Raw genomic sequence first — 27,179 nt, forward strand, 5'->3', positions numbered from 1 at the left:
CGCACTTGGGGGCCCTGGGCTCCTGGAGAGCGGTGGCTGTACCCCCGGAGTGGCTCCTAAACAACGCTGTGACCCATATACCCCCCACACCGGACATAGAAGATTCACCTATAACAAGACTAGGTGGGTACACCGCGACATTGGGGTGAGGGGACGTGATATCACGGGCGACCACACAGAATAGTCTGAGGGCGGACGATCTCCTCCCCACCGTCCCAAAACACGGGGAAGGCCTGGACACAGCTCTGCAGTCACGGAGGTTGGGGTGACTGATCTACACTCCCCACGGTGCTCTGGACTCTGTGTGCATATCTGTTGACGACCATGACCAGGGGTGGCAACAGTGGAGGTGCCTCGAAACAAGCCACGATTGACAAATTTACTGGGCCAACTGGGGGTGCCGGGGCCTCCAGGGGCCCCCAGGCGCCTGGCCCGGACAATGCAGCCCTCATGGCCGCGATAACGCAATCCAGAGATATGCTAGACGCAAAAATAGGGGCTGTTGGGGCGGATGTTACTTTACTGCGCCAGGACTTGCGCAACGCCGTGGCCCGCATCACTGACACAGAGACCAGAATTACAGGGGTAGAAGACAACATGGCGAACCTTAAAAAGAAAGTAGCCAACATGGAAGGGATTCAGAAGGGCCTTGCACTGCGAGCAGAGGACGCGGAGGGGCGTGCTCGGCGAACCAACCTGCAGTTCGTGGGATTTCCGGAGGTCTGTGAGAAGGGAAACATGGAAGCCTTTCTGACCCAATGGCTGGAGGGGTGGCTCCCACCGGAGTCCCTTTCGCGCTGTTTCATAATTGAGCGCGCACACCGAGCGCTGGTCCAGAAGCCGCCGGTGGGACCTCGCCCGCGACCTGTGATAGCCAAGCTGCTCAATTACCACGATCGCGACACGATTCTGCGACAAGCGCAAGTGTAGGAGCCTCTACTACTTGACAATCACAAAATCCTAATATTTCCGGACTACACCAGACTGGTGCAACAACAGCGTCAGTCCTTTACAGCAGCCAAGGTGCGGCTGAGGGGCCTTAATATCCAATATTTCTTGCTCTACCCAGCCGGTCTGCGTGTGGTCTTCCAGTCCCGGACTCAATTCTTTAACACTCCGGAAGAAGTCTTCACCTGGACAGATGAGACGGTCCGGATCAGAGTACATACCCTTCCGGGTCGAGACTCCGATTCATCATCCACAGCGGGGCCCCCGAGGACCCCTCGGCGATCGCAGAGCAGGAGTAACTGGAGGTCGCGCACCAAGAAGAACCCTCCTCCCAATGATGGCGCGGCGGAGGCAAATGAAGCTACAGACTCTCAGAATCCAGAGGCGTGAGACCCAAAGACACTTGGCAGACTCCGGACATGAGTCCTGGGGAGTGGCCGGAGGATTGCTCCCATCTTTTGGGCGAAGACCATTCTTGTAATCTATCGGCTATGACTCCTGATGAACAAGTAATGGGTAGCCATGAGACGTGGGTTGGGGGGACGACAATGAGAGTGCGGCCATAACCCCTCAATTTAGAGGAGTTTGTGGTGTGGGGGGGTAAGTTGGGACTGAGTGGGTAGTTCATGGGGATCTATTGGGATAGTGGGTCTCTAACCCCCCGTTGGGGGCCGGTGATGACCTATACCGCGACAGGTACTTCAATGTTACTGAGGTATGGGGTGGGGGGTGGCGGGGAAGTTGTTGGAGTGACTTGGGACGGGGTGGGGGATAGGGGGTTTGTTGGGGGTGAGTTGAAGGGGGAAAGGGAGGGAGGAATGCGTTAATTTGCACAGTGATCTTTCGAGTCCTATTGAGGCAAGATGTGTGGATGTGAGACGCTCGGGCTATCCATATTTCTGCCCATAGATGGCGGTTAATACTCCTGAACTGGACCTACAGAGGGCATCGATGCGTGTTGTGAGCTGGAATGTACAGGGGATGCTGGACAGGATAAAGAGAGTGGCAGTCCTAAGGCAGGGGAAGACTGTCAGTGTTGATATGTTACTACTGCAGGAGACCCACCTCATGGGTACCAAGACCCTTAGCTTACAGCGTTACGGATTTCAGCAGGTATATCATGCTGGGTTTGCGAGGGGATACCGTGGGGTAGCAATCTTGCACCAAACCAGTAGTCTTCGGGAGTGTGTATGCCCCGCCTCCACTGCAAGGAGCTCTTATAGAAAAGCTGTTCGGTGTATGGGCCGAGATACCGGATGTTATGGCAGGGGTGGGCGGCGATTGGAATGATGTGATGAATGTACGGATGGATCGACACAGGCTGTGGGGAGTGGTGCCTTCAGACACACCTACTAAATTGAATGGCATGGTGAGAGGGATGGGATGGGTGGATGCATGGCGACACCAACACACCTAGAGTCGTGAATACACATATGTTTCAGCGGTGCATAGGTCCTTCTCCAGGATTGATTACCTGTTTGTCCCTCACGCCTGGGTTGGGAGGGTGGATTCCACGTCCACACTGCCACGCGGTCTGTCAGATCACTCCCCTATAGCGATTGACTTACTTCTAGATAAAAGACGACAGCCGTTCAGATGGTGTCTTTTCAAGTGGCATTTGCAACAAGAAAACTACCAGACACATATGAGGGAGGCTATTGCTCACTACTGGAGCGACAATGATAAATCTGACACGGATGACATGACCCTCTGGGAGGCTCTGAAGCCCACGCTTCGAGGGGTAGACATTGCTTGGTGTGCAGCAGCCCGTAAGGCACGTAGGGAGGATATAGTAAAAGCTGCAGACCGGATCAGCGATCAGGAAGAAAGATGCCACGCTGGTGGGAGTGAGGAAGATGTGGGTCAACTACTACTGACGCAACAGTCGTACGTCTCCTTGTTGTTGGATGAGGGTAGGCAGCTGTGGCTGGCGACTCAGAGTAGGATCTACCAGTGTTGCGATAAATCCAGCTCGATGCTATATAGACGCTCTGCCAGAGCACTTTCCATGCGCAGTCCCTATCGTGTCTTCGCGATGAGGCGGGCACGCCCATGACGGCCCCAGCGGACCTGGCGGCCAGCTTTGCACGGTATTATGCGGCCCAGTTTTCCCCCCAGGAGCTCCTCCCGGCGAAAAAGGTTGACAAATTACTTGCTGACCTCCCGGCATGAGCAATCTCAGATGAAGTGCATGCTCGACTTGAACTCCCTTTGTCAGCAGAAGAGCTGGGTACAGCCCTAGGAGAATTAAACGTGGGCAAGTACCCCCCGGACCCAACGGGTTCCCTTGTGAATTTAAGAAATTCCACCTCCAACTAGGAGCATACTACGGTAGGGCACTAGAGGCAGCCAAAGAAAGTGGCCGACTCCCGAGGGGCTGGCGACACGCTGAAATTGTGGTCTTCTGCAAACCAGGGAGGCCCCCTGAACTACCTGAGTCCTATAGACCAATATCGCTATTGAATACCGAAGCGAAGATATTGGCGAAAGCGCTGGCCAATCGCCTCCTCCCATACATTACCGATCTTGTCCACCCGGACCAAGCCGGGTTTATGCCCCATAGAGCAACAAGACACAATATTACACGCGCGCAGGTGGTGGTGGAGGCGGCTTGAGCAGCGGGTATCCTTGCGGCACTTTTGCTGGCCGACATAAATAGGGCCTTCGACTTAGTCAGTTGGGTCTACCTCCGCGCACTTCTATCCCGCCTGAATCTCAGACCCCACTTTCTATCATACCTGCAGTTATTGTACACAGATCTGACAGCGTCAGTGAGAGTGGCTGGGGAGGTGTCTGAATTCTTCTCCATAGGTCGGAGCACCAGGCAAGGATGCCCTCTATCGCCGTATCTATTTTCCCTGGCTATGGAACCGTTGGCGGCGTGGGTGCGAGTAGACGCTCAGATGCGAGGCATTGAGTGGCAGGAAGGACCCTCCGATAGAACTGCACTCTATGCGGATAATGTCCTATTCTTCCTCACAGATCTGAATAGATCTGTGCCGAGGGTCCTTGACATCATACGGATATTTGGGGCGGTGTCGGGCCTCCGCTTGAACTTACGTAAGTCTGTGCTGTGGGTGCTGGGAGAGCGCTGTGGCCTGGAGTCCTGGGCGGCTGCATTGCAGGAAGCGACGGGAGGCCTTAAATATCTGGGTGTATTCCTGACAGACTTGCGTGGAGTCTCCTGGAAGCGTAATGTTGTGCCCGTATGGGAGTGTATCCGATCAGACATGACTACATGGTCCCGCATGCCCCTGAATGTATACGGCCGTTCAGCCATATTTAAGATGGTAGCCCTCCCGCGTCTATTATACCAACTACAAAATAACCCATATCCTATTTCACCGCAGTGGTTCAAGCAAGTAAATTCGACACGCAGTCAATTTCTTTGGGCCGGGGGAGTGGCGAGAGTAGCACTCCGCACATGTTTCTCTCCACGTTTTGTGGCGGCCTAACAACGTCGGACATTCTGTCCTATTATCAAGCTTCTGACCTATTGATACTGAATGAGTGGTGGTATGGGGACCGGGGTGATCCGACCTATGCCCTGGAGAGGTACCTGATGGACTCCGACACGCTACATACTATACTTTACTCGGCTAGTAAGAGAAAGAGGCTCCCAGTGGTCACTCAAATAGTGTTTCATATATGGCGCAGAGCACTTCGCCGCATGGGGTGGTAGAACAGGCTGACGAGGGAAACCACATTGTGGCAGAATGGGCTACTGCCTGCGTTGACGTCCCTACAGGGGTTCCGTGGCTGGGACGCAATAGGTATATCAGCCTTAGGCCACGTTGTCAAGGGCACGACCCTCAAGTCGTTCGAGGAGCTACGTGAGGACTATGACATGCCCCAGACCCAGTTCTTTAGAGATTTGCAGTTCCGACATGCTATTGCACCCACCCTGAAAGGACTGGAATCATTGCCCGAGTTTAGCCCACTAGAGGCTAAGGTATTTATGGGGAAATTGGAAAATAAAAAGCTATCTACTATCTACCAAACGCTAGTTACACATTGTTCATCTTCCCTAGACGTTCTGCGGACTAAATGGGAGAGTGATGTGGGTGCATTTGAGGAGGAAGACTGGAGAGAGGCGCTTGAGGCCCCAAGAGGAGCAGCCATTGCGATACGCCTACGATTTATTCAGTTCAAATACCTACATAGAGCCTATTGTACAAGGGAACGATTGTGGAGGGCAGGCATGATTGCGTCCCCAGATTGTTTGAGATGTGGTAGAGAGATGGGCACTTTTATACATACAGTATGGTCGTGTGACTGGCTATGGAGGTTTTGGTCGGGGGTGTGGGACTGCCTGTCTGAGGTGTTGGGTTGGGAGCTCCCCCGCTCGCCACAGTTGGGTCTTCATGTTCTGGAACAAGTGGGGGTAATATCTATAAACAACATCTGCTGCTATTGGGCCTCACGGTGGCCAAGAGAGATGTGGCCCGAGCCTGGAAGGACCCCAGGGCCCCCCTGGTGGGAGTGTGGAAAAGGGGACTAGACTTCTACATGGGTCTGGAGCGCCCGATCTTTGAAGCCAGGGGCTGCCCTTGAAAGCATTATAAGATTTGGAAGAGATGGGCAGATTATAGAAGACTGTGGCTGGATCCGCCAGTACATGATGAACTTAAAGAAAGTCATTTAGACACTGATCCCGGGTGATGAGGAATACACACTGAATGTTTCCTGATATGTTTTTTGTTTATGGACTATCTAGACGCTGTGCAGGGGGCGAGAGGGGGGCTCTGGGTAGGGGGGAGTAGGAGGGAGAGGGGAGGGGGGGACGTAGAAAAATTATTTCATCTTAAACTGTTGTTTGAATTGCCTAAATGTGATTATTACTCTAATGCTCACAGCTCCTCCGGTTCCCGGGGCGCTGTGCTTGTCATGCAATTTATCAACAACACAATAAAATCTTGTTCTGGAAAAAAAAAAGATGGTGTAGTGGTGGTGAATGATGCTGTGTTGATGCTGTTTAATGATTTGGTGTGCTGAGTGATGCTCTAGTGGTGTTGACTAATGCCGGAATGGTATAAATGATGCTGTGTTAGTGCTCATTGACAATTGTGTGTACCTTGAGGAGAGATGGGAGAGGGGAGTGGAGAGAAGGGAGAGTGAGGAAAGAGGGGAGAAATGGAGGAGAGTGGTGAGAGAGAGGAGAGAGGGTAGAGGAGAGAGGAGAGAATGGAGAGAGTGGAGAGAGATGGGAGATGGTAGAGGGGAGGGGAAAGTGAGGAGAGTGGTGAGGGGGGAGAGTGGTGAGAGGGTGGAGAGTGGGGATAGAGGGGGAGGGGAGGGGAAAGTGAGGAGAGTGGTGAGAGGGGAGAGTGGTGAGAGGGTGGAGAGTGGGGATAGAGGGGGAGGGGAAAGTGATGGGAGAGTGAGGAGAGAGGGGAAAAATAGAGGGGAGGGGAGAGTGATGGGGAGAGGGGAGAGTGGTGAGAGTGCATACTGGTGAGGTGGGATGAGAGAAGACAGTTGTTATAGGGGAGAGTGTTGAGGGGAGAGTGGCGAGGGGAGGGGAGAGTGGCGAGGGGAGGGGAGAGTGGCGAGGGGAGGGAAGAGTGGCGAGGGGAGGGAAGAGTGGCGAGGGGAGGGAAGAGTGGCGAGGGGAGGGAAGAGTGGCGAGGGGAGGGGAGAGTGGCGAGGAGAGGGGGAGAGGAGAGGGAGAGGGGAGAGGAGAGGGAGAGGGGAGAGGAGAGGGAGAGGGGAGAGTAGTGAGGAGAGGGAGGGGAGAGGGGGAGGAGAGGGAGGAGTGGTGGGGAGAGGGAGGGGAGAGTGGTGAGGAGAGGGGAGAGGGGTGAGGAGAGGGGAGAGGGGTGAGGAGAGGGGTGAGGAGAGGGGAGAGTGGCGAGGAGAGGGGAGAGTGGCGAGGAGAGGGGAGAGTGGCGAGGAGAGGGGAGAGTGGCGAGGAGAGGGGAGAGTGGCGAGGAGAGGGGAGAGTGGCGAGGAGAGGGGAGAGTGGCGAGGAGAGTGGTGAGGAGAGGAGAGTGGTGAGGAGGGGAGAGTGGTGAGGAGGGGGGCGAGTGGTGAGGAGGGGGGCGAGTGGTGAGGAGGGGGGCGAGTGGTGAGGAGGGGGGGCGAGTGGTGAGGAGGGGGGAGAGTGGTGAGGAGAGGGGAGAGTGGTGAGGAGAGGGGAGAGTGGCGAGGAGAGGGGAGAGTGGCGAGGAGAGGGGAGAGTGGCGAGGAGAGGGGAGAGTGGCGAGGAGAGGGGAGAGTGGCGAGGAGAGGGGAGAGTGGCGAGGAGAGTGGTGAGGAGAGGGGAGAGTGGAGAGGAGAGGGGAGAGTGGCGAGGAGAGGGGAGAGTGGCGAGGAGAGGGGAGAGTGGCGAGGAGGGGGGCGAGTGGCGAGGAGGGGGGAGAGTGGCGAGGAGGGGGGCGAGTGGCGAGGAGGGGGGCGAGTGGCGAGGAGGGGGCGAGTGGCGAGGAGGGGGCGAGTGGCGAGGAGGGGGCGAGTGGCGAGGAGGGGGCGAGTGGCGAGGAGGGGGGCGAGTGGCGAGGAGGGGGGCGAGTGGTGAGGAGGGGGGCGAGTGGTGAGGAGGGGGGCGAGTGGTGAGGAGGGGGGCGAGTGGTGAGGAGGGGGGCGAGTGGTGAGGAGGGGGGCGAGTGGTGAGGAGGGGGGCGAGTGGTGAGGAGGGGGGCGAGTGGTGAGGAGGGGGGCGAGTGGTGAGGAGGGGGGCGAGTGGTGAGGAGGGGGGCGAGTGGTGAGGAGGGGGGCGAGTGGTGAGGAGGGGGGCGAGTGGTGAGGAGGGGGGCGAGTGGTGAGGAGGGGGGCGAGTGGTGAGGAGGGGGGCGAGTGGTGAGGAGGGGGGCGAGTGGTGAGGAGGGGGGCGAGTGGTGAGGAGGGGGGCGAGTGGTGAGGAGGGGAGCGAGTGGTGAGGAGGGGAGCGAGTGGTGAGGAGGGGAGCGAGTGGTGAGGAGGGGGGCGAGTGGTGAGGAGGGGGGCGAGTGGTGAGGAGAGGGGAGAGTGGTGGGGAGAGGGGAGAGTGGTGGAGAGAGGGGAGAGTGGTGAGGAGAGGGGAGAGTGGTGAGGAGAGGGAAGAGTGGTGAGGAGAGGGAAGAGTGGTGGGGAGAGGGAAGAGTGGTGGGGAGAGTGGTGAGGGGAGGGGAGAGCGGTGAGGAGAGGGGAGAGGAGAGGGGAGAGGAGAGAGGAGAGGGAGAGGGGAGAGTGGTGAGGAGAGGGGAGAGGGGAGAGGAGAGGGAGAGGGGAGAGGAGAGGGAGAGGGGAGAGGAGAGGGGAGGGAGAGGGGAGAGTGGTGAGGAGAGGGAGAGGGGGAGAGTGGTGAGGAGAGGGAGGGGAGAGTAGTGAGGAGAGGGAGGGGAGAGTAGTGAGGAGAGGGAGGGGAGAGTAGTGAGGAGAGGGAGGGGAGAGTAGTGAGGAGAGGGAGGGGAGAGTGGTGAGGAGAGGGAGGGGAGAGTGGTGAGGAGAGGGGAGAGGGGTGAGGAGAGGGGAGAGGGGTGAGGAGAGGGGAGAGGGGTGAGGAGAGGGGAGAGGGGTGAGGAGAGTGGTGAGGAGAGGGGAGAGTGGCGAGGAGAGGGGAGAGTGGCGAGGAGAGGGGAGAGTGGCGAGGAGAGGGGAGAGTGGCGAGGAGAGTGGTGAGGAGAGGAGAGTGGTGAGGAGGGGAGAGTGGTGAGGAGGGGGGCGAGTGGTGAGGAGAGGGGAGAGTGGTGGGGAGAGGGGAGAGTGGTGGGGAGAGGGGAGAGTGGTGGGGAGAGTGGTGAGGAGAGGGGATAGTGGTGAGAAGAGGGAGAGTGGTGAGGAGAGGGAGAGTGGTGAGGAGAGGGAGAGTGGTGAGGAGAGGGAGAGTGGTGAGGAGAGGAAGAGTGGTGAGGAGAGGGAGAGTGGTGAGGAGAGGGAGAGTGGTGAGAGGGGAGAGTGGTGAGAGGGGAGAGTGGTGAGAGGGTGGAGAGTGGGGATAGAGGGGGAGGGGAAAGTGATGGGAGAGTGAGGAGAGAGGGGAAAAATAGAGGGGAGGGAGAGTGATGGGGAGAGTGGTGAGAGTGCATACTGGTGAGGTGGGATGAGAGAAGGACAGTTGTTATAGGGGAGAGTGTTGAGGGGAGAGTGTTGAGGGGAGAGTGGTGAGGGGAGAGGGAGAGTGGCGAGGGGAGGGGAGAGTGGCGAGGGGAGGGGAGAGTGGCGAGGGGAGGGAGAGGGGAGAGGAGAGGGAGAGGGGAGAGTGATGAGGAGAGGGAGGGGAGAGTGGTGAGGAGAGGGAGGGGAGAGTGGTGAGGAGAGGGAGGGGAGAGTGGTGAGGAGAGGGAGGGGAGAGGATGAGGAGAGGGGAGAGGGGTGAGGAGAGGGGTGAGGAGAGGGAAGAGTGGTGGGGAGAGTGGTGAGGGGAGGGGAGAGTGGTGAGGAGAGGGGAGAGGAGAGGGAGAGGGGAGAGGAGAGGGAGAGGGGAGAGTGTGAGGAGAGGGGAGAGGAGAGGGAGAGGGGAGAGTGGTGAGGAGAGGGGAGAGGAGAGGGAGAGGGGAGAGGAGAGGGGAGAGGAGAGGGAGAGGGGAGAGGAGAGGGAGAGGGGAGAGTGGTGAGGAGAGGGGAGAGGGGAGAGTGGTGAGGAGAGGGAGGGGAGAGTGGTGAGGAGAGGGAGGGGAGAGTAGTGAGGAGAGGGAGGGGAGAGTAGTGAGGAGAGGGAGGGGAGAGTGGTGAGGAGAGGGAGGGGAGAGTGGTGAGGAGAGGGAGGGGAGAGTGGTGAGGAGAGGGAGGGGAGAGTGGTGAGGAGAGGGAGGGAGAGGATGAGGAGAGGGGAGAGGGGTGAGGAGAGGGGTGAGGAGAGGGAAGAGTGGTGGGGAGAGTGGTGAGGGGAGGGAGGGGAGAGTAGTGAGGAGAGGGAGGGGAGAGTAGTGAGGAGAGGGAGAGGGGGAGAGTGATGAGGAGAGGGAGGGGAGAGTGGTGAGGAGAGGGAGGGGAGAGTGGTGAGGAGAGGGAGGGGAGAGTGGTGAGGAGAGGGAGGGGAGAGGATGAGGAGAGGGAGAGGGGTGAGGAGAGGGGTGAGGAGAGGGAAGAGTGGTGGGGAGAGTGGTGAGGGGAGGGGAGAGTGGTGAGGAGAGGGGAGAGGAGAGGGAGAGGGGAGAGGAGAGGGAGAGGGGAGAGTGGTGAGGAGAGGGGAGAGGAGGGAGAGGGGAGAGGAGAGGAGAGGGAGAGGGGAGAGGAGAGGGAGAGGGGAGTGTGGTGAGGAGAGGGGAGAGGGGAGAGTGGTGAGGAGAGGGAGGGGAGAGTGGTGAGGAGAGGGAGGGGAGAGTAGTGAGGAGAGGGAGGGGAGAGTAGTGAGGAGAGGGAGGGGAGAGTGGTGAGGAGAGGGCAGAGGGGTGAGGAGAGGGCAGAGGGGTGAGGAGAGGGGTGAGGAGAGGGGAGAGGGGTGAGGAGAGGGGAGAGGGGTGAGGAGAGGGAGGAGTGGTGGGGAGAGGGAGGAGTGGTGGGGAGAGGGAGGAGTGGTGGGGAGAGTGGCGAGGAGAGGGGAGAGTGGCGAGGAGAGGGGAGAGTGGCGAGGAGAGGGGAGAGTGGCGAGGAGAGGGAGGGGAGAGTGGCGAGGAGAGGGAGGGGAGAGTGGCGAGGAGAGGGAGGGGAGAGTGGTGAGGAGAGGGAGGGGAGAGTGGTGAGGAGAGGGGAGAGGGGTGAGGAGAGGGGAGAAGGGTGAGGAGAGGGGAGAAGGGTGAGGAGAGGGGAGAGGGGTGAGGAGAGGGGTGAGGAGAGGGAAGAGTGGTGGGGAGAGTGGTGAGGGGAGGGGAGAGTGGTGAGAAGAGAGGAGAGGGAGAAGGGAGAGGAGAGGGAGAGGGGAGAGTGGTGAGGAGAGGGGAGAGGAGAGGGAGAGGGGAGAGGGAGAGGGGAGAGTGGTGAGGAGAGGGGAGAGTGGTGAGGAGAGGGAGGGGAGAGTGGTGAGGAGAGGGAGAGGGGAGAGTGATGAGGAGAGGGAGGGGAGAGTGGTGAGGAGAGGGAGGGGAGAGTGGTGAGGAGAGGGAGGGGAGAGTGGTGAGGAGAGGGAGGGGAGAGTGGTGAGGAGAGGGGAGAGGGGTGAGGAGAGGGGAGGGGGGTGAGGAGAGGGGTGAGGAGAGGGGAGAGTGGTGGGGAGAGTGGTGAGGGGAGAGTGGTGAGGAGAGGAGAGAGGAGAGGGAGAGGGGAGAGTGGTGAGGAGGGAGAGAGGAGAGGGAGGGGAGTGGTGAGGAGAGGGGAGGAGAGGAGAGGGGAGAGGAGAGGGGAGAGGAGAGGGGAGAGGGGAGAGGAGGGGAGAGTGGTGAGGAGAGGGAGGGGAGAGTAGTGAGGAGAGGGAGGGGAGAGTAGTGAGGAGAGGGAGGGGAGAGTAGTGAGGAGAGGGAGGGGAGAGTAGTGAGGAGAGGGAGGGGAGAGTAGTGAGGAGAGGGAGGGGAGAGTAGTGAGGAGAGGGAGGGAGAGTAGTGAGGAGAGGGAGGGGAGAGTGGTGAGGAGAGGGAGAGGGGTGAGGAGAGGGGAGAGGGGGTGAGGAGGGGTGAGGGGTGAGGAGAGGGAGGAGTGGTGGGGAGGGAGGAGTGGTGGGGAGAGTGGCGAGGAGAGGGGAGAGTGGCGAGGAGAGGGGAGAGTGGCGAGGAGAGGTGAGAGTGGCGAGGAGAGGGGGAGAGTGGCGAGGAGAGGGGAGAGTGGCGAGGAGAGGGGAGAGTGGTGAGGAGAGGGGAGAGTGGTGAGGAGAGGGGAGAGTGGTGAGGAGAGGGAGAGTGGTGAGGAGAGGGGAGAGTGGTGAGGAGGGGAGAATGGTGAGGAGGGGGGAGTGGTGAGGAGGGAGGAGAGGGGAGAGTGGTGGGGAGAGTGGTGAGGAGAGGGGGAGAGTGGTGGGGAGAGGGGAGAGTGGTGGGGAGAGGGGAGAGTGGTGAGGAGAGGGAGAGTGGTGAGGAGAGGGAGAGTGGTGAGGAGAGGGAGAGTGGTGAGGAGAGGGAGAGTGGTGAGGTGGAGAGGGTGAGTGTGAGGAGAGGGAGTGGTGAGGAGAGGGAGTGGTGAGGAGAGGGAGAGGGTGGTGAGGAGAGGGAGAGTGGTGAGGAGAGGGAGAGTGGTGAGGAGAGGGGAGGAGTGGTGTGGAGAGGGGAGAGTGGTGAGGTGAGGGAGGGGGAGTGGTGTGGAGAGGAGAGTGTGGTGAGGAGAGGGGAGAGTGGTGAGGAGGGGGAGTGTGGTGGAGAGGGGAGAGTGGTGAGGAGGGTGGTGTGGAGGAGGGGAGAGTGGTGAGGGTGAGGGGTGAGTGGGAGGAGTGGGTGTGGTGAGGGGGGGAGAGTGGTGGTGAGGGGAGAGTGGTGGAGAGGGTGAGTGTGGTGAGAGGGGAGAGTGTTGGTGTGAGGGGGAGAGTGCTGGTGAGAGGGGGAGTGTTGGTGGGTGAGAGGGGTGAGAGGTGAGGGGAGAGGGGAGAGAGTGGGGTGTGTTAGAGAGAGAGATGGATTGGAGAGGGAGTGTTGGGTGAGAGGGGAGAGGGGTGGGTGAGGAGGGGGAGAGTGGAGGTGAGTGAGGAGTGAGTGGGATTTGAGAGGGGAGAGGCGAGGGGAGAAAGGGGAGAGATGAGGGGTGAGTGAGAAGAGAGGGGGAGGGGAGGTTGAGGAGAGAGGGAAGATGGGAGGGCGAGAGTTATTTTTCACTTTTCAAAAAGCCTTTTAAAAAAATCTCTCAACCATTTTTTATTTGCACCTATCTAACCAGTCCTTGGTTCGAGGGCAGCTAAGGTATGCACTTCCTGGCAGTCCTTGGTTCGAGGGCAGCTAAGGTATGCACTTCCTGGAGAAAAGCATATGATTTATGAGGTATTTGTGCTGGACTTGATAGCCATGTTATTGCGTCTTTTATCAGTTGCTGGAAACTTCCCTGTTATGGAGCCCCCATGTTTGTCCGGCATGAAAGTGAGTTTTGCCATCTTCCCAGCCCCTTGCCAAAGCCTTCCCGGTGTAAGCTCCACATAGGCAGCATTGAATTTTCTTTGCGCCTACATATTTAATGCCCGTGCAACAAAAAGCTTGTGCTGCAGACAGACTGAGTGTTTCTTATACCTACATGTTTGATGCCTGGGGGAAATACACCCCCACTGGGCTGAATATTGTTAAAGAGATCCCTAAAACTCTTATTAGCCAAAAAACCATCACAGGCATATTCTCTAGTCAATGTTAAAGATTGTGAAGGCTAGCGCGCATATTTGGACAAAGCCTTTAGTGATGTTTGAAAACGAAACAAGAAGAACTGTACAGCATGCATCTCGAACTCGCACATATCAAAATCGCAGCATTACCGTTGCTTCTTTCTGCTTCTGCGACCTCCTCCGGTCCCTGCAGCAGCCGTGCAGCACAAATAAGCAATAATTACAGCCACAGCGGCCTGGAAAAGCTGCCTCCTTCAGCCAGGGTCACATAGCTCTCTGGCCACTTCCTGCGTAAAGCTAAATATGGCGCTCATAGCTGTGGAGCAAGTCCCGGCGTTAACCTTGCTAAAGAAAGACGAAAGCGGGCGCCGTGCAAATAAAATATATAGCGTGGTGCCATTGCCTAATAAAGTTATGCGCATGGCAGCCCTTGAAGGGCCATGCTGATTAAGAAAAAAATCTTAAGCAAGGAAATAAAACACACAAGAAGACTAAAGCTGTCGCCGTGCTACAACATATAGCGCGGCGCCCGTGGTACTTAAAGTTATGCTCATGGCAGGTCAGGAAAGGGCACCATGCCGATAAAAAAAACACAATAATGGACAAAACCGGGCTTGCTAAAACATACAGCGCGACGCCCGTGTCAAGGCAGGAAGCATCACTTAAAAAAAAAAAACAAGGAGGAGTTGGGGGTGGTGGTGTGTGATACTGATGGTGGGTGGCAGTAGGGGTGATGAAGGTGGGGGCATGACACAGAAGTGCATCGATATTCAGCGTAACATTAAAACCTAGTTAATTATACACAAGAAGAACTGTACAGCATGTATCTCGAACTCGCACATATAACGCGGAAGGAGGGAACAGAGAGAACAGGGGAATGAAGAGGATCTTAAATAATGGCTGGAGTGGGAGACTGATGCGGGGAAACCGGGTTCGAGCCAGAACTGATACCTTTGGAGTGCGGGTACAAAAGTAAAAAAATTAAAGGTTAAAACAAGCAGTGCATAAATTATGAAAGGAGCAGGCAATTACTGAAAACTACAAAACAAGCTCCTGGCATTGCTGTGGGGGGGGGGGGGGGGGGGGGGGGGAAGGGGGAGAAATGCGAGACAAGGCCTGGCGGCCGCGAAAAGTGTGAGGTAGGGGGCGGGGGAGCGGATGCCTTTGAAGTGAAGCTCTCGGAGGCAGGCGGCTGGGGGAGCAAATGGTAAAAAGCGCGTGCATGTGCACATGCACATGCACATGCACTCGACGTAATCCGCGATGGTTTCTGAGCTTGGATGAGCCTCTATACTCTCGTCCGATTATCGCTTGCGCGATTAATAGGACGAGACCTAATAAGGAAGTCAAAATCGATCCTCCTGGCTAAATTCACTTGAACATAAAACTTTGGAAATACTATTTAACTGTTTCTCTTTCCTCTGGATTACCTTGTTTTTGTCTTCTAATATCTATGTAAAGCGCTCTGCTATCTGTAAGGATCTTGTTTGCGCTATATAAAAGCTTGAAAATAAATAAATAAATACTCATGTGGGGGGCACAATCAGTGCTGCAGGCCCACTAGTATGAGAAACACAAGGGGAGCCAGGCCCAAAGGGACAGGTGGGGAGGCTGGGCCTTATTTTGAATGAACACAGCAACAAGTTGCCTCGCCACCTAGATTTTAAATCTGCACTTAAGGAAAGTTGAACACGCTAGCTGTCGCTATCAACTGGGTATTTTTATTTATACCAAAACATTTTTTTAGATTAAACAAAGTTTGTCACAAACATGGAATAGAAGACATACAAAGACATTTTTCTACATTGAGAATTTCAACCGAAATTGTTGTGCTTTTCTCTACGCAAATATATTACAAATTACAAACTAAGTGGCCAGTTAAAAAGGATTAAACAGGATTTATTCTTTCATACCAGCACTTGCTGGTTGTAAAAAGACTCACAAATTTACTTTGCTCCTTTTCTAATTTCTCCTTTTCTTCCTTTTTCAAACCTTCATGCGCTTTATTCATTCCTCACATCCACAAAAATTTGTTTGTTTAATGTTGCATATGTTAAAATTTTTCTGTTTGTTTCAGATTGTTTTCTTATTCTGCGTTTGATTATGTTGCTTAGTTTGTAATTTGTAATATATATATATATATATATACAGGAGGTAGAGGCAAAAAGATAGGGGGAAACTACGCCAAGGATGCCAGGTCTAACACAAGGCATTCCAATAGCGGTTTAGTTTACGGAGCACCCACATAAAAGTGTCAATTATATTTTTGTGGAAAGTGCTTGAGAGGAAGCACACAGCAATGAGCAAATGGCATTTAGGGTACAGTTTCAGAGATGATGACATTTCTGTGTGATTGAAACCTCTCAAGATTGCATCATCACAAGAGACAGAGCAATTGAATCATGAGGTGAAAGTATGTATGGAGTGCTTGTTGCAAGCAATGTGCCACGATTGGGCAGTGCCGTCAGTGTGTTATATTCGAGATTCCCCCTAATTTAGTAACAGATTGTTAGACTTTTAAAGCAAAAAGGCATGGTCAGAATTTCGGGTGTATGAACATGGAAATAGTAAAGGATTTTTTTAGGATGAGAATATGTCATAATGGAGAAAAGAGAAAACGGCAGAAAAAGCACTGTGGGTGATATCCCGCCGACCAGACCGACTCAACAACTTGAGACCTATCTCCCTACTCCCATTCCCAGCCAAAGTCATCGAGAAGGCCATCAATGCTCAGCTATCTGAGTTCATTGACGAGAGCCAGGTCCTGGACAACTCTAAATCATGCTTCCGAAGCAAACCGCATCGAAATCGCTCTCCTTCCTGCCACTGATAACCTCCGTTCCCTTCTCAACATGGCAAAACAGCAGCCCTCATCCTACTGGACCTCTCAGCTGCATTTGATATGGTTTCCCACATCACCCTCATCATGAGATTACACAGCACCAGCATCCATAACAAGGCCCTGGACTGGATCCACTCATTCTAGCCGAACACATCAGTCAGAATACTTCCATTCCTCTCAGAAGCTACATAGATCAGCTGCTGAGAGCTCCAAGGCTACTCCCTGAGCCCCATCCTCTTCAAAATGTACAATGCCCCTCTTGCGCCCGTCAGAAACCACGAACTCAACATCTCGAAAGCCAACGACACCCAGCTAATCCTTTCCCTCACCAACAAACCTACATTCGCCAGAATCAACTTCCACAGCAGGATGAAGGCTGTGGCCACCTGGATGAAAGACAGCTGCCTGAAGCTCAACCTGGCAAGATCAAAGTACCACCCCACCCCTAAGGACCTGCCCCCTCGGCCTGGAACGACTCTTGGTGGCCCGCAGCTCTGGGAACCCCTCCCACCCCAACAGACCACGCACGCAACCTCAGCATCGTACTGGACTCTTCACTCTCAATGAACTGCCAGATCAGCGTGTATCCTCATCCGGTTTCCACATGCTCCGCCTGCTCCAAAAGACATTCAGATAGATCCCCACAGAATCCAGAAAGACAGTTGCCCATGCACTCATCACCAGCAGACTAGACTATGACAGAGCACTGTACGCCGGCATCACACAAACAGCTCAGGAAACTACAGAATGTCCAAAACGCCACAGCCATACTGGTCCTAGACATCCCCCGCAGCCACATCACTCAACACTCCGTCCACTCCACTGGCTACCAAATAAAAAGAGAATCGCCTTCAAGCTCCTCAAACATGCCTACAATGTCCTCCACAACGCAGGACTAGCATATCTGAACCACCACCTCTCTTTCCACGTACTTGCCAGGCAGCTCCGCTCCGTCCAACTTGCACTGGCCACCTTCCCCCGGATCCACAAGACCAGAAAAGGAGGAAGATCCTCCTCCTAACCTTGCCGCCATGACCTGGAACACCTTGCCCCTCCACCTCAGGCAATCACCCTTGCGGACTCAATTCAGGAAGGATATGAAGACCAGACTCTTCGACTGAACCTCCACACCCAAACATATCAGCAACCCTTACGCCCTCCCTTGGCGCCTTGAGATCCATAGGGGTGAGTAGCCGTGCTATATAAATTCCTGTTGGAGTGTTTTACTAGGAAAGAAGAAAGGCATGTGGAGGTCAGAGATGGCAAAGTAGAAGAACCCTTTGCTTGTATTGATTGGTTTGTCGAAGTTTCTTAACTATTGGTAGGTCCATATGCTTGGATGGAGTTTGATAGGTGCAGTCCTGTAATTCTGCCTGAGGCCAAGCCGACTGGATCTTGATGTGAAGTGGATTGTGCCCAATAGATATATCAGTTTGTTTATTAATATATAGATCCTGATTCTGATGACTAGTCACAGACATTTTGTGCTTGTGCCCAAGGAAGGTTCAGGCGATAATTGGGGTATGGAGAATGATTGATTTGCCAGCAGGTTTTCTTCAGCATACCCATGTAGCGACGTATGTTGGGGTAATTGCAAGCCATGACCCACCGTATATACAGTCATGTCACAAGTCAAATTTGACAAGTATATAATGTATTATGTGCAAGCCTGTACAGTGATTTATTTTCATTGTAGGGGTGCAAAAATGTGTTCTTACCTGTGGCCTGGCTGCGGCCAATGCCTAAATTTAAGTTGGATCCTAGCCTAGGACTTTAGACTTTCAGTTGAAGTCCTGCCTAGTGCTCTGCTGTCTGCTAGAGTGGGCTTCTGAATAAAGTGTTTTACCAGCATACCTTGTTGCGGCCTCTTCATCTAACTTTCCAACTCAAGAATGGCCCTGCGGTTAACCTCCTGTATAAAGGCAGATTGGGAGCCGGAGGTAGCCACGGCAATTTTCTCGGACCAGTCCTGAGGGGGAGGGGGAAGAGAGTGGTCTCAGGGAAATCTGCCTGGCCACTGGGAAAAAACTGCCTGCCCCGGGAGGATGGAAAGGCTTGTTTGCTGCTTTTGTTACTAGGGGCTGAAAATGCAGCACTGCTTTAAAACTGTCCCCCAGTAACAAAACTGCCCCCACCGCTTCAAAACCGCCCCCACCCTTCCAGCCTCCCGGGAAAAAACACAATGCCCGCTACGGCTAGAGTGCGGTCCTGGTTAACCATATTCACACAGATCACACTGTAATGTATCGGATTATATTGTAATTTAGTTTATATAGAGCTTATTGCCCTGGCAAGGCATTACAGCGCTTTCTGCCAAGCAGCACACAGCTACGGAAACAAAAGTTGGTCCAGTATCATTGGTTATTCTTGGAGATTAGTCTTGTCTGCTCAAGCAGACAATTCAATTCCAGTTTCTTTGTGAAGGATTAAAGTAATAGGACGTACGTGTGATCAATAGAGGGTGGCGTACGTGAACTTATGCAGAAAGTTGGTGGGGCTCATAAATGAGCTACAGCAGATTTAGTATTATTAGGTTGCAGAGGTTTGACTTGGAAAGGAGAGTTGTGATCTTGTCAATCTGATGCGGGACATTTTCAGAAAAACAATAAGAGAATGGCGGCAAACATGCCTGTGAAAAAGTAGTGTGCTCAACAAGAGGAGGGATGCAGAGAATGGCAGTAAAAGAGAGAGCAATTTGAAGGGGGGAAAAAAAGGAGTATCAATCAGTTTTCATGATAGCCTTTAAGAATATAGGGGACTTTGAGACCGCATACAATTTTAGGATGTAAGACAAGAAAGAAAACAACATTTGCATGTAAAGATAGAAAGATAGAGCTCCGTTAGGTATTTTTGACATGCATTAGAATCGAGCAGCCTGGTCAATACTAGGCTACTGGCAGCCCACCTACATTGCCAGATCAGCTCAGTGGTTGGAAGTGGAAAGTAATGGCTGGACACACAAATAGCCACTGCTGCCCTCGAGTTGATCTTAGTCAAGATCTAATTTTCAGTGTCAAAATCGTGGTTTTCAGGTCACCAACCTCGAGCTGTTGTCTAACGTCAAACAGGCTTGCTTTAAAAATCCACCTGGCTTTGATCAACGCACGGTACCTAGCAAAGTATGCCCTTGAGATCTCTGAATTCATTGAGAGTCATCAACTTGATGCCCTTTTCATTACAGAAACATGGGCTAATAATCATTCCATCCCGGACCCGTCAATGACAAGAGTAGACAGAGTGGAAAAAAGAGGTGGCAGTTTAGAGATAATTTACAAAAGTACTTCAACTGTAACAAGCATTTGCAATGCAATAGGTCTCGCATTAGGAAAGTTGGAGTTATTTGTACTATACATGACAAAATTGTTATTTATGTGTTTTTTTTAAATGTGAAATTAATAGCTGTCATTTACAAAGGTAATACTTGTATTTTTTGAAAATGTGACACCTATATATTTTTAATGCAACATGTTTTGTACATACGTGACTTAGAAGTATTGATTTTACAAATAATGTTTTTTTTATTATTAATACTTAAAATAAAAGTTATTGTAATGCATAATGGCAATAGCTTAAACTTTTGTAATGAACTTTTGTGAAGATTATGTTCAGTGTATTTTATCGTGACTAAAACATAAGAACAGAAGTGAAATATCAACTTTTTTTGTGACCTTTGTAATAAAGCTTATAACATTGAGAGAACATATTTGAACTAGTTGTTGTTGAATGTTTGCACAGATTGATACTGTGGTGGCGCTGAGTGATGTGGTGGCGACAAGTCAATGCTGTGGCGTTCAGTGATGCTGTAGTAGCGCATAGTGATGTTGTGGTGCCCTTGAGTGATGCTGTTGTTGTGCGATAGATAGATAGTGAGGGCGATAGATAGATGGAGTGAGGGCGATAGATAGATAGATGGAGTGAGGGCGATAGATAGATGGACGGAGTGAGGGCGATAGATAGATGGACGGAGTGAGGGCGATAGATAGATGGACGGAGCGAGGGCGATAGATAGATGGACGGAGCGAGGGCGATAGATAGATGGACGGAGTGAGGGCGATAGATAGATGGACGGAGTGAGGGCGATAGATAGATGGACGGAGTGAGGGCGATAGATAGATGGACGGAGTGAGGGCGATAGATAGATGGACGGAGTGAGGGCGATAGATAGATGGACGGAGTGAGGGCGATAGATGGACGGAGTGAGGGCGATAGATGGACGGAGTGAGGGCGATAGATGGATAGACGGAGTGAGGGCGATAGATAGATGGACGGAGTGAGGGCGATAGATAGATGGACGGAGTGAGGGCGATAGATAGATGGACGGAGTGAGGGCGATAGATAGATGGACGGAGTGAGGGCGATAGATAGATGGACGGAGTGAGGGCGATAGATAGATGGACGGAGTGAGGGCGATAGATAGATGGACGGAGTGAGGGCGATAGATGGACGGAGTGAGGGCGATAGATGGACGGAGTGAGGGCGATAGATGGACGGAGTGAGGGCGACAGATGGACGGAGTGAGGGCAATAGATGGACGGAGTGAGGGCAATAGATGGACGGAGTGAGGGCAATAGATGGACGGAGTGAGGGCAATAGATGGACGGAGTGAGGGCAATAGATGGACGGAGTGAGGGCAATAGATGGACGGAGTGAGGGCGAAAGATAGAGTGAGGGCGAAAGATAGAGTGAGGGCGAAAGATAGAGTGAGGGCGAAAGATAGAGTGAGGGCGAAAGATAGAGTGAGGGCGAAAGATAGAGTGAGGGCGAAAGATAGAGTGAGGGCGAAAGATAGAGTGAGGGCGAAAGATAGAGTGAGGGCGAAAGATAGAGTGAGGGCGAAAGATAGAGTGAGGGCGAAAGATAGATGTGTATGGTTGTGTGTGTGTGTGTGGTTGTATGTGTGTTGTTGTAGGTGTGTGCATGTATGGTTGTATGTATGCGAGTGTGCAGTTACAGAAGGATGTATGTGGAAGATATCAGCAGTTCAGCACAGGAGAAGAGGACAGGGAGTTAGAGAAGAAGGCGGGTGAAAGAGAACAGCAGATCAGCACAGGAGAAGAGAACAGGGAGTTAGAGAAGTAGGCGGATGGAAGATAGCTTAAAGATTATCACAGGAGAAGAGAACAAATAGTTAAAGAAGGATGCGGGTGGAAGAGAGCAGCAGATCAGCACAGAAGAAGAGAACATGGAGTTAAATAAGGAGGTGGGTGGAAAAGAGGAGCAGATCAGCACATGAGAAGAGAACAGGGAGTTAAGTAAGGAAGCGGGTGGAAGAGAACAACATATTAGCACAGGAGAAGAGAACAGTGAGTTTGAGAAGGGGGCGGGTTGAAAGAGAACAGCAGTTTAGCACAGAAGAGAAAAGGGAGTTAGAGAAGGAGGCGGGTGAAAGAGAACAGCAGATCAGCACAGGAGAAGAGAACAGGGAGTTAGAGAAGTAGGCGGATGGAAGATAGCTTAAAGGTTATCACAGGAGAAGAGAACAGAGTTCAAGAAGGATGCGGATGGAAGAGAGCAGCAGAACAGCACAGGGAGTTGAAGAAGGAGGCGGGTGGAAGAGAACAGCAGATCGGCACAGTAGAAGAGAAGAGAACATGGAGTTAGAGAAGGAGGTGATGTGGAAGAGAGCAGCAGATCAGCACAGCAAAAGAGAACGGGGAGTTAGAGAATGAGGCGGTCTAATAGAGCAGTAGATTAGTATGGGAGAATAGAAGAGAACAGGGAATTAGAGAAGGAGGTGGGTGTAAGAGCATCAGATCAGCACAGCAAAAGAGAACAGTGAGTTAAAGAAGGAGGATGGGTGGAATAGAATAGCAGATCAGCAGAGGAGAAGAGAGCAGGGAGTTACAGAAGGAGGCGGTGTAAAAAAACAGCAGATCAGTAGAGGAGTACAGAACAGGGAGTTAGAGACGGAGGTGGGGTGAAAGAGAACAGTAGATCAGTACCGGAGAAGAGAAAAGGGAGTTAGAGAAGGAGGTGGGGTGAAAGAGAACAGTAGATCAGTACCGGAGAAGAGAAAAGGGAGTTAGAGAAGGAGGCGGATGGAAGAGAGCAGCAGATCAGCACGGGAGAACAGAACATGGAGTTAAAGAAGGAGGCGGGTGGAAGAGATCAGCAGATCAGCACAGGTGAAGAGAACATGGAGCTAAAGAAGGATGTGTAGGGGAAGAGAACAGCAGATCAGCACTGGAGAAGAGAACAGAGATTTAAAGAAGGAGGCGGTTGAACGAGAACAGCAGATCAGCACAGCAGAAAAAACATTTAAAGAAGGAGGCGGGTGGAAGAGAACAGCAGATTAGCACATGAAAAGAGAACAGGGAGTTCGTGAATGATGCTGGAGGAAGAGAGCAGCAGATCCGCATGTGAGAAGAGAACAGGGAGTTCGAGAAGGAGGTTGTGGAAAGGAACAGCAGATCAGCATAGGAGAAAAAACAGGGAGTAGGAGGTGGGGTGGATGAGAGCAGCAGATCAGCACAGGAGAAGAGAAGAGACCAGGGAGTTAAAGAAGGAGGCGGATATAAGATAGCAGCAGATCAGCACAGGGGAAGAGAAGAGAACTGGGAGCTAGAGAAGAAGGCAGTTGGAAGAGAGCATCAGTTCAGCTCAGGAGAAGAGACTAGGGAGTTGGAGAAGGAGGTGGGTGGCAGAGAGCAGCATAACATCATAGCAGAAGAGAATATGGAGTTAAAGAAGGAGGCGGGTGGAAGAGAGCAGCAGATCAGCACAGGATAAGAGAACAGGGAGTCAAAAAGGATGCACGGTGGAAGAGAACAGCAGATCGGCACAGGAGAAGAGAACAGGGAGTTAAAGAAGGAGGCGGGTGGAAGAGAGCAGCATAACATCATAGCAGAAGAGAATATGGAGTTAAAGAAGGAGGCGGGTGGAAGAGAGCAGCAGATTAGCTCAGGAGAAGAGAACAGTGACTTAGAGAAGGAGGCAGAGTGGAAGAGAGCAGCAGATCAGCATGGGAGAAGAGAAGAGAACAGGGAGTTAGAGAAGGAGGTGGGTGGAAGATAGGAGCAGATCAGCACAACAGAAGAGAACAGGGAGTTAAAGAAGGATTTGGGGTGGAAGAGAGCAGCAGATCCGCACAGAATAAGAGAAGAGGGAGTTAAAAAGGATGCGGGTGGAAGAGAGCAGCAGGTCAGCAGAAGGCTAAAAGAAGAGAACAGGGAGTTAGAGAATGAGGCGGTGTAATAGAGCAGTAGATTTGTACGGGAGAATAGAAGAGAACATGGGAATTAGAGAAGGAGGTGGGTGGAACAGAACATCAGATCAGCACAGCAAAAGAGAACAGGGAGTTAAAGAAGGAGGTGGGGTGGAATAGGGCATCAGATTAGCACAGGAGAAGGATGCGATGTGGAAGAGAGCAGCAGATCAGCATAAGAGAACAGGGAGTTAAAGAAGGAGGTGGGGTGGAAGAGAGCAGCAGGTCAGCAGAAGGCTAAAAGAAGAGAACAGGGAGTTAGAGAAGGAGGTGGGTGGAAGAGAGCAGCATATCAGCACAGCAGAAGAGAACAGGGAGTTACAGAAGGAGGTGGGTGGAAGAGAGCATCAGATCAGCACAGCATAAGAGAACAGGGAGTTACAGAAGGAAGTGGGTGGAAGAGAGCAGCAGAACAGGACGGGAGAAGAGAACAGGGAGGTAGAGAAGGAGGCAGGTTGCACTCGTGGAAATCCGCTTTTTGTGAGAGCTTAGTTTAGCTCTTAGTTTCACCCCAATAGGGCTCGCCTATTATATCCCTGCGGGATATTAATAGGCGAGCCCTAAAAACTGACTCCACACCCAATTCAGAATGTGAATTGTTATCCGTTAGCCTCAAATTGACTAACAACTACTCTTTTAACCCCTTGCGTGCTGATGACGGCCCCATCCGTCATGCATCACAGTGCTAGTGTGTGGATGACGGCTGGGGGCCGTCATGAACCCGCCCACTCTTCAAAACGGCTGCACAGGCGCAGAATCGCAGCACGCGCCCAAGGGGTTAAATACCTGCTCGTTTACCGTCCCCCAGTCCCAAGACATGATTTTCTTCAATCTATTCATATGCTGGTTGGGTGGGGTGGGGGGGCTTGCAAGAGCAATTATACGGTAATTGGAGACTTCAACTTCCATTTAGACTGCATAAAGGATAAAGATACGGAGGCTATTTTGGATATTATGAATGCCTTCAACCTCCCACAATTAATACATCAGTCTACCCAGAACGTAGGTAATTCTCTGGATGCTATTTTTTCCAATAAACATTTAATTCTATCAAAGAGTTTCTTTCACTTACATGGTCCAACCATAATGCAGTTATTTTTTAAATGACTGTCTCCCTCCCTACTCAATGCAGGAATGTAGATGCCAACCATTTGCCACTTTATCTCTGGCCTAATACTAATTTTGACATTTTGGAACAACACTCGTTTCAGGCAAACCCTGCAAAGCTGCTAGATTCGAACCAGGCCACGGCTGCCTACACCAATTGGCTCAACTCTGCCATCTCAAAAGCTGTTCCACAAAAATGGGGTTGCAAACACAAACTTAGACAATCTACACCTTGGTTCATAGACACTCTTCGTCTCAAAAAATAGAAATGCAAAAAAATGGAAAGAATATGGAGATCCAATTACAACTCCTCTGACAAACTAATATATAAACACTCCCTGGCGAACTATAAAACAGCCGAAAAGTCGACCTACTTTATGCAGAAAATAGAAGCATCCAAGAATTCTGCCAGATAACTTTTTCAGGTTATAAACAAACTTACTAAAGTCCCAGAGATTAAAGGTAGCAACACTAGTCAATCCTTCTGTGAAGAAATAGCCTCTAATTTTCGTAATAAAGTTGACCAAATCTACAACCAGTTCTCTGCCTCCAGAGACATCAACCTTAGAGTTAGCCCCACGACAGCTCTAGCCTCGACCAGCTTAAGTCTTCCATCCAACCTTAGCCAATTTTCATCTACCACTACTGCAGATGTTCTTAATTAACTTAACTTTACAAAGTCAGGGTCAACTTACGACCCCTGCCCCCTTTACATACTAAAACAGATTCTGGCTCCAATTGCTTCATTCCTAGTTAACATCTTCAATGGGATGTTTAGCAGTGGTACCTTTCCTGATCTGTGGAAAAAGGCTTCCATCTTGCCGCTCCTTAAGAAGCCTAACCTAGACCCTGATAATCCAGCCAACTACCATCCTATCTCTAGGTTACCACTCCCAGCTAAGTGTGGAAAAACGTATTAACACACAACTAACACAGTTCATTCAGGAAAATCATCTGCTAGATCCCTCCCAGTTTGGCTTTAGGGCCAAAAATAGTACAGAGACGGCCTTAATAAACCACAGATGAACTAAGAACGATCTTGGATAAAGGAGGCTCCGCAGCACTTATTCTTCTTGACCGGTCGGCGGCCTTCGATATGGTTGATGTCACTCTCGTCGGCTGCCTCAAAAAACTGGGCATTTCTGATAAAGCCCTCACCCAACTTCATTCATTCCTAACAGACAGTAGTCATTCAGTTATGTTGGAGAAATGTTCATCCAACTCCTTCTCTCTTCCATTTGAGGTCCCCTAGGATCTTCTCTAGGCACCCTTCTCTTCAATGTTTATGTTACAGAATTGACCCCCTCGATTAGATATTTTGGGTTCTCCCCCACATCTTACATGGACAATACTTAAATTGTGGTGTCGGCCTCTAACAACACAGAAGTCATTATCTCTCAGTTTCACAACTGTATGAGAGCAGTTAGTGACTGGATGGGTATGCACTGCCTCAAACTGAACTCAGAGAAAACGGATGGCATACGCTTTGGTAATAAACCTCAGTTTTGGAGCCCAGCATGCTGGCCAGCAGAGTTAGAAACTCTCCAATCCCAATCCAAAAGGCAAAAAACGTAGGCATAACAATAGATGACAAACTGAACTTTATTAAGCATATCAGATCCGTTGCCTCTTCCAGCTTCAACACTTCGAGAATCATCAGGAAGATTCTTGCTTTTATTCCTCCAACCTCGAGAAAAGCAGCCATCTCCTTATTAATACTCACGAAGTAGGACTACTGTAACTGACATTTTGTTAAGCTCCAAAAACAATACATGAAAAAACTCCAAAGTGTGTAGAATGCAGCTACCAGGCTTATTCTTGATCTTCTCAAGTTCCATTAAATTTCAGCCTCCATTAAGGGACTTCACTGGCTTTCGGTGGGTAACTGCTTTAAATTCAAGGCGCTATGTCTTACCTATAAAGCCTTGCATGATCTAGGTCCTAGTTACCCCAAACAGTCCCTTTCCTGGTACAAACCCAACAGAGACCTACAATCTAAAAACTCCATGACGGTCTCCAATTCCACTTTTAAGAAACTAAAATGGGGAGGCAGTTGCTTTTCCTCTGAAGCTCCGGCTCCCTGGAACAGTATGCCTATAAATATTAAATCTCCCACATTACTGAGTTTTAGGAAACTAACAAAAACCTGGCTTTTTAAACTCTAGTCTCCCTCTGCTTTTACCTATACTGCTACTGCCAACCAGCGGCAAGACATCCATGGGTATTCGAGCGCTTTAGAAACATTTAAACAGAACATAACATAATAAATATTGAAAATTTTAGGCTGCACTCAAAGGAAGCAGTAACCTCAAGATTGCAGGAATGTGAGAAAATATGTGGGGAGAAAGACTCAGTTTAGGCATCAACACCACAAATACTTACCACTCTATTCCAGATTGCCCCTTGCTTGCTTTGCATGTCTGGTGTTAGACGGATGTACTGAGGTGTTACAAGGGCATTTCCTTGGATGTCCCATAGGGAAGAGCTGGAGGTGCCAACACCTGTGAAACATTAAGAGCAAGCTTTGAGAAAGAATGATTTATTGCAGAAACAAAAAAACACAAAAGGTAAGATGGAAATTGTAGGAATGATCTCATTGATCACTCCATCTAAACCCTTGGATCTGCTAGTAAGCCAATCTTATCGGACAATTTCTTGCAGCAGCTCACTTTTAATGCTTTATGACTAATCACTATAGTCTACCATCACCTTATTTGCCTTCCCACTTTTCAATCTCTTACCTTCCTTGCACTAGCCTTCCCCTCCATTGAATTTTAAAAGGAACGTGGCCCACTCGTTATGACCCAGTAAGAAGGTCCACCTTCCACAGCTTAAGGAACTTTTTTTTTAAGTTACCCAAGGAGTATGAAATAGCCCCTCATACACAGATCTACTAATAATCATGGGACTTTCTGCATCCACCTGCCATTTGCTGATACACCCAACAGCTCAACCCCACTTTTTTTTTTTAACTTTATAGCGCATTTAAATACGAT

At 51.7% G+C, this 27,179-nt stretch overlaps 1 protein-coding gene across 1 annotated transcript in view; it reads right to left on the reverse strand.

The window, feature by feature from the left end:
• LMAN2L (lectin, mannose binding 2 like) overlaps positions 1-27,179 on the reverse strand; it is a 338,684-nt gene that overhangs the window by 192,100 nt on the left and 119,405 nt on the right. The window contains exon 2 of the mRNA XM_086943348.1: positions 26,566-26,684. Coding sequence (XP_086799474.1) covers positions 26,566-26,684 — 119 coding nt within the window. The remainder of the gene's footprint in view (positions 1-26,565; positions 26,685-27,179) is intronic.

This window comes from Lissotriton vulgaris, chromosome 11 (assembly GCF_964263255.1).
Source record: "Lissotriton vulgaris chromosome 11, aLisVul1.2, whole genome shotgun sequence".
NCBI classification, from domain to species: domain Eukaryota; kingdom Metazoa; phylum Chordata; class Amphibia; order Caudata; family Salamandridae; genus Lissotriton; species Lissotriton vulgaris.